Source organism: Haematobia irritans, chromosome 1 (assembly GCF_050003625.1).
Source record: "Haematobia irritans isolate KBUSLIRL chromosome 1, ASM5000362v1, whole genome shotgun sequence".
NCBI classification, from domain to species: Eukaryota; Metazoa; Arthropoda; class Insecta; order Diptera; family Muscidae; genus Haematobia; species Haematobia irritans.
Window position 1 is genome coordinate 157,732,382 of NC_134397.1, and position 7,759 is coordinate 157,740,140.

General features: G+C 35.1%; 1 protein-coding gene across 2 annotated transcripts; it reads right to left on the minus strand.

The window, feature by feature from the left end:
- Positions 1-4,208: 4,208 nt before the first annotated feature.
- Yif1 (Yip1d-interacting factor 1) lies at positions 4,209-6,773 on the minus strand. Of its 2 annotated transcripts, none has more exons than XM_075292019.1 (4): positions 6,585-6,773; positions 5,544-6,112; positions 4,999-5,385; positions 4,209-4,930 (listed from the first exon to the last, which is right to left on the minus strand). In XM_075292019.1, exons 1-4 carry the CDS (start codon positions 6,631-6,633, stop codon positions 4,694-4,696), a joined length of 1,242 nt encoding a protein of 413 aa, XP_075148134.1. In that variant the 5' UTR covers positions 6,634-6,773; the 3' UTR covers positions 4,209-4,693. The 2 variants fall into 2 exon arrangements, with proteins under 2 accessions (XP_075148134.1, XP_075148135.1); XM_075292020.1 differs by having other exon boundaries at positions 6,600-6,771.
- Between the last annotated feature and the right edge of the window lie 986 nt (positions 6,774-7,759).

Genomic DNA, 7,759 nt, shown 5'->3' on the forward strand with positions numbered 1-7,759 from the left:
TAATTTTGGAACAAAACATAAGTTTTATCCTATTGTCAAAACACTTTCTTGACATACTGTACATGCACTTAAACTCGACTTGTTTTGTTATCCCTATTTGTCTAGGACCCTGTTCGGTTATGCATTAGAGGTGTGCACGTGAGTAATATTGTGCTCACGCACACTCACTCACGATATTTTTTGGTAGTACTCACGCTCACGAAAAGAAAATTTGTGCTCACGCACACTCACGCACGAAAATCTTTTAAATGTCGTGACTCACGAAAAATATCGTGACTCACGTAAAATGTCGTGACTCACGAATAATTTTTTGAGTGATTTGCCTATAGAACCTGACTGAAATCATGGATATGGTTAAAATCGAGTGCTTTATAAAACTTACCACCTAGGATGTCACTAAAATTATAAATTAATTCAACTCGTAAGCATTTTATGTTCGTAAGCGCGATTATTTTCGTGAGCGTGTTTTTCCGAAATTCGTTACTCTCGCACACTCACGATGATATTATTTTCGTGACTCACGCACGACATTTGGTTGGTTAACCACGCTCACGCACATTCACGTCGTTGCCGTCAGCGTGACTCACGCGTGAGTCACGAAAATTTTCGTGCGACACGAAAATTTCGTGTCACGTGCACACCTCTATTATGCATCACAGCCGGTATTAGCTGTTCTGCAGCATTAGCAGAAAAACTGTTGTCGAGGCTGGATCATGTGAATTTTTTTATTTTTTTGAAACGAAATAATGTGAACAATGGAAAAGTTTATATAAAATTTATTTTGTGAATTGAATGAAACAAATGATATAATTGTGCAATCCACATAAAAAAGATTGTTTAAGAAAAAAAAAAGAAAAAAAAAATCCCATGTCGCGCTTCTTTCAGATTCCATATTTCTTTTTATACCCACCACCATAGAATGGTGACGGGGGTATAATAATTTTTCATTCCGTTTGTAACACATCGAAATATCGATTTCCGACTATATAAGGTATATATATTCTTGATCAGGGAGAAATTCTAAGACGATATAAGCATGTCTGTCTGTTGTAATCACGCTACAACCTTCAATAATGGCACTATCATCCTGAAATTTGGCACAGATTCGTTTTTTATTTGCAGGCAGATCAAGTTCGAAGATGGGATATATCGGTCCAAGTTTTGATATAGTCCCCATATAAACCGACCTCACGATTTGGAGTCTTGGGCTTATAAAAACCATAGTTTTTATCCAAATTGAAAATCTAGAGGTATTTTAGGGCCATCAAAAGGTATGTCGAAAATGGGGTGTATCGGTCCATGTTTTGGTATAGCCTCCATATAGAGTGATCTCCCGATTTTACTCCTTGGGCGTCTAGAAACTGTATTTATAATCCGATTTGCCTGAAATTGGAAATCTAGAGGTATTTTGAGACCACAAATAGTATGTCGGAAATGGGGTGAATCGGTCCATGTTTTAGTGTAGCCCCCATATAAACCGATCTCCCGAATTAACTCCTTGGGCTTCTAGAAACCGTGGTTTTTATCCGATTTGCCCGAAAATGTAAAAATATACTGGTATTTTAGACCCTCAAAAATCTGTATCGCATTTATTTTTACCGGTCCATTTGGTAGTAAGTTCGGCCGGGCCGAATGTTAAATATTCACCACCAAGAATCAAATATAATACATAGTTTACTTTGAAAACTCTTCGTCGTAGCGGGTTACTTGATAATATATAGAATTTCAGGGGGTTTGATGACAGATATTCTCCCAAGCAGATCAGTTCAACCAGTATGCTTCCCGAAGATAAATTTAAAGACTCTACCTATGAAGACTAGATCAGATTCTGGATTTATAAAAACCAATATTGTTTGAGTTTTAGAGAAATCATAAACATATCGTGTAAATGATGAAATAAATAAATGGTTTGAAATATTAAATCTGTAGATTTTTACCGCCATTATTTAAATGATTACGAGGAGTAAAATGTGAAAATTTTACTTTCAGTTACAAGCAATTTTTATGATGAGTGCGCCTGCTATACCCTCAAAAAGTGAAATCGATCTATATCGATGCTACAGATTCTATTAGCCCAAGAAATAAATTCGGGAGGTAGGTCTATATGGGGGCTATACTAAAACATGGACCAATTCTCACCATTTTCGACACACCTCTTAAAGGTCCTCAAATACCTCTAGAATTAAAATGTCAGACAAATTGGGTAAAAACTACGAATTCTACAAGCCCAAGAAATCGGGAGATCAGTCTATATGGGGGCTATACCAAAACATGGACCGATACGGACCATTTTCGACACACCTCTTTATGGTCCCAAAATACCTCTAGATTTCTAATTTCTGGCAAATTGGACAAAAACTACGGATTCTAGAAGCCCAAGATGTAAAATCGGGAGATCGGTCTATATTGGGGCTATACCAAAACATGGACCGATACACCTCTTAAAATACCTCTAGATTTCCAATTTCAGTCAAATATGATTGTAAATACAGTTTCTAAACACCCAAGAAGCAAAATCGGGAAATCGGTCCATATGGGGGCTATACCAAAACATAGACCGATACACCTCATTTTCAACACCAATTTGTGGTCTTAAAATACCTCTAGATTTCCAATTTCAGGCAAATCGGATTGTAAATATAGTTTCTAGACGCTCAAGAAGTAAAATCGGGAAATCGGTCTATATGGGGGCTATACCAAAACATGGACCGTTACCCCCATTTTCTACACACAAATTTGTGGTCTTAAGATACCTCTAGATCGGATAGAAAATACACATTCTAGGCGCCCAAGAAGCAAAATCGGGAAATCGGTCCATATCGGGGCTATACTAAAACATGGACCGATAGGCACCATTCTCGGTACACTTTCTGATGGTCCTAAAATACCTCTAGATTTCCAATTTCAGGCAAATTAGATAAAAAATATGGTTTTTATAAGCCCAAGACCCCAAATCGGGAGGTCGGTTTATATGGGGGCTATATCAAAACTTGGAACGATATAGCCCATCTTCGAACTTGACCTGCCTGCAAACAAAAAACGAATCTGTGCCAAAATTCAGGACGATAGCGCCATTATTGAAGGCTGTAGCGTGATTACAACAGACAGACGGACATGCTTATATCGTCTTAGAATTTCTCCCTGATCAAGAATATATATATTCTTTATATAGTCGGAAATCGATATTTCGATGTGTTACAAACGGAATGACAAATTAATTATGTCCCCGTCACATTCTATGGTGGTGGGTATAAAAATAGATAAATAATAAAATTTGTACTTACTCATTTGCATGTTCGTTATTAGCAAATGATGATTTTTGTTCTGACTCTCTCATGAAGACAATTTTTCAGTCTTTTGATCGAAAAATGTAAACAGTCGAGTTTTTTGCAATGCATTTTAAAATTGCAGTAGAATGTGGTCATAAGAAATTTATTTTAGATGGTGTTTTTAAATGTATTTCGTACAGAATATATAAAAAACTCGTTAAACTTTTAGAATCTGTTATATATCTGTGCTAAAAATCTTCTAACTTTGCATACGATAGCTGTACACAGAAAAAATGTTCGTGTACATCTTTCAGGTCTATAACGGTGTAAAATTGAGTACAGAACACCTCTTAAGTGTGACACCGCACGAAAGAGGTGATACGTGTGTTTACCAGAATATGCACGAATGTTTGATTTATTTGTTCCCTTCTGCTTACTATCAACCCACTTTGTGAAATTCAAGAAGAGGTATTCGTTGTAGACAATTGCGTTTAAATATATCTACTGAAGCAACGGTCATAAGAAATTAAAGCGATAACTTGTTATCGATTTTCGATTAGGACATCTCTATATATGCCTAAAAATATGTAATACTAATTGTTGTTCTTGTGTTATTTTAATAAATCTCAACAAACTCGAAAATAGAATGGAGAAAATAGTTCTTTCGTCATTAATTATTCCTTAAAACTAATGACGAAATAACTAATTAAAACATGTCAGATTCCAGTTCGATTCTCAATATACAAGTCATGTGGTATTATAGTGGAAATAAATAACCAAAAGCATGTGTTATGCGCTTTCAGACACCAAGATGTCGCTCTAAATTTCAGTAATATGGTAGGGACCTACAATTGTGCAAAGGAGGTCTACGGGGGCTTAGTAAGCTCTACTTTACGGATTCTCGTGGGATACTAGGACCTTTTTAATCATATACATTCCTTTAGATTCAAATAGGTTTTATTCTATATTTTGTTTTATTCAGTTTTTTTTTTTGTAAAAATTATTATTTTTTTTAATTTCCAATTGAAACAATAAATGTTAAAGAAAATATACATACACATACATACATATTTTGCAAAACTAAATTACAATTAATGTTTTCAAATTTATATATTTTTCCTGTTAATTACATCACCAAACAAATGAATCCGTTGAATTGACAAAGTTATTATCGATAAGGGTTTGTTTTATTGTTAATTTAAATAACCAGATTTTGGAAGGATATCAAGTTAAGCAAAGCTTATTTAGTCTTAGATTGTATAAGTTTTTGTCCTAACTTTCCTAGCCAATAAATCAGTGTGTTTGTGTTCACTACAACTGAGACAATTGGTACATAAGGAATCACGTGCAAAGAACCAAGAAACCAAAAAAAATCATTTGATGGTATTAATGAAATTAAACTAAACACCAAATGGAGTATTTACTTAAAATTGTAAATTTCTAGCTTCTAATGTGGCCGCATCGGGGAAATATAAATGTTTCGATAATATAAAGGACAAGAAAGCTTGTCCACCAACAACCAAGAAAAGGAAATACAATTTTCTTTTTCGGCCGCCTGTGTAATCCAATTGCTGGGGATTTCCATAAGGATCGTAATTAATGGCTCCACCTGCAGCTGTTGGCGAAGTTTCATGTAATACCTTTGTTTTCAAAGTACGTAACTGGAAAGTAATACGAATTAAGCATTAACAACTTTCGATATGTTAGTTATTTTCTAAAAAAAACTTACCAAAAAGAATCCCAATGATAAACTGCAATACGTCAGAGCGACATAGTAACCAAAACCATGGAACATTGTGCTTACCAACAGACAAGCTACAATCGTTACAAACTTATAGCCCGCAAATGCCATTAAATCCAATGTTTTTAGATTCGTCTTTATATTTACCACATACATTGTGATTGTATATACAACCAACTCAAAGATACAATATGCCAGGGCACTTGATGCTTGTATGCTGAGAGCTTCGGGAGAGAAACGATTTTGTAAACCCAACATAAGGCCAGCCACAACGACAAATGTTATAAAAGCCATTGTGGGTATGTATAAGTCGGGAGCATTAATATCATATCGCGGTTGTACAGGTTGTTCTTGATCATATTTGAGAGACCAATCCTTAAAACCAAAATAAAGTAGAAATATTATTAAGGGAACTTAAATTGTTTTACCGCTAGTTGTTTTCAAAGTAATTTCTTTTTGGTTCGTCTACTTTTTAAGAGAAAAGTTACGAAGTCGGGAAAAGTCAATGAGGAATGGAATGTATATGTACTTACCTTATGTGTGAATGGGAAAAATAATAATCGCAATTTGTGTATTACATAGTTATTATCAACCGAAAAGTAATATTTTAACTTCGCAACAGGAACCCATTTAGTGAATTGATTCTCCACCAATTGTTTTCCTTGATCGGCTAATTTTTGACCATACTGCATTGCCATGTCCTGGACAATGGGTTGTTGGAACATAGCAAATTGTGGAAATTGGCCTGCTGGCATTTGTCCGGCCGTTGGCTGCTGTGGTCCTCCCATAAACGGAGCACCAGGTTGAGGCCCCATAGAAGCCCCAGTATATTGTGGTGGTTGAGGAGAGGGAGCGGTATACCCATAATTTTGACTTGGCATTGCTATGCCGCCATTATTGAAACCGCCGGGCATTGCTGGTTGCTGAGGTGGAACTCCAAAATTACTAGGCGCCTGATTGTTTATTCCTCCTCCCATCATTGGATCTAAAACTGTCGGTCCACCGGCTGGTTGCATATATGGTGATGAGGTGGCCATTGGTGCCGTAGGCCCCATCGCATTCACATCTCTCACATGTTTAATCTTACGTCCCGGACCAGATGCTTAAGTGCAAAATCAAAAGATTCGGTTAAACGTTAAAAGAAATTCCCTCTAATGATGAAGATAAGGCAAAGAAACAATGGAAACTTGCAAGCTACAAGCGTATGCATTATGTCTTGTGTGTGGTTCATACATACGCTCCAAATCGATTACAACAAAACACATCACAAACTAAAAGAGGCCAGACAAAAACACAACAAACTGATAGCAACAATATAGGCTGGGAGGGGGTGGTTAGTGTTCGTCATCATTATTTTGAACAAATAACGTTAGAAAAGGATTTTCTAGATAGAGTCAGTAAATAAAGAAACAATCCTCCTGTTAGTGGCCCATTGAACTTATTTGATGCCAATGATTTCTAATAGACATCACCTCAACAAACAAACTCAATGTGCTCCATAAGAAGGATGAATGTCTTCGAATTGGGTGTAGAATTTCATTGATGTACTTGCGTTATTTCCTTGTTTTCCTTACAATTTTCCCACTTACGATTCCTTATGCCAGCATTCGGATTATTATACATTGTGTCGGGATGTTTATTTGATATTCTAGTTGGTTAAGTAATTTATTTTTTAAACAAATTCGTAAATTTCTTTCATTTGCTCTTAAAAACAGATTTATAACACCACATCACCAATCATTATATTAAACGTCGAATGGAAACATCACTGGCGCAAAATTTATTTTTATCGCCGTCACCACTCATATCTGACGGCCTTGTTTGCCGCCCAAACATTAACCATTCATAGACTTCACAATACTACACTTCACAATAAAACTACACTCATGAGCACATCAAGCTGAAAACTCTCTTTTTTGTTGTTGTAAAAGTTTACTATGTTCGCTTTTTGCGTTCACATTTCCGCGGTTACTTTATTAATATAGTGCGATTAACACATTAATATTCTGAATAATAAAAATGGTAGTACATAAAGCAAATTTGGTTTCATACAATTTTATTAACGAAAACGTAACAATAGAACATAAGGATAAATTAAAAAGCAATTTAAAATTGCTACTTAACTAAAATATGAACACCAAATTAAATTAAAAACGTATTTTGTATTGCTTTCGTACTCAACAGAAGATTTTAAGGGGTTTCCTTTAATACTTTTTCGTTTAAAGGTAAGTACTATGTTCGCTTTTCGCGTTGAAATTTTCGCGGTTACTTTATTAAAACAGTTCAATATAAATCAGATAAATTAACTCAATTTATGCACAGTTTCTTGTTCCTCTAGATTTCGGCAAGACTTTACAGGAATAAGTTTGTTTTCATTTATAATTTTGATTATTTAAGGAAAAGTAATCGCGAAAATAAAGTGGTTTTCAACTCGAAAAAGGAACATAGTACACACCTTAAAGGTGGGTATTAAGTTCGAGTTTCGAGTTTTTCACGATTACTTTTCTTTAATAATCCATTTTAAGGAATACAAACTTTGTGAAAATTTGCTTTGGGCCATTCCCCATCAAGTTATAATAAAATTTGCTACAAATTTGTATAATATTATGCCTTTTTCTTACTGATTTAGTTTTCACTTTAGCGATTTTAGCGGCTAAACTCGAACTTAATACTCACCTTAAGTAACCTCCCAATAAACACAGGATGAGCGTTTTTCAAATGCAACAACTTTTCAGTTTGAGGGTAAATA

Bases quoted from the DNA above. Each gene is read 5' to 3' on its own strand.
- Yif1 (XM_075292019.1), bottom strand. From the start codon at position 6,633: ATGTATAATAATCCGAATGCTGGCATAAGGAATCGTAAGTGGGAAAAT. The intron at 5,386-5,543 runs GTAAGTACATAT...TTTGGTTTTAAG, and splicing joins TTTTCCCATTCACACATAAG to GATTGGTCTCTCAAATATGA. The intron at 4,931-4,998 runs GTAAGTTTTTTT...ATTACTTTCCAG, and splicing joins TATCATTGGGATTCTTTTTG to TTACGTACTTTGAAAACAAA.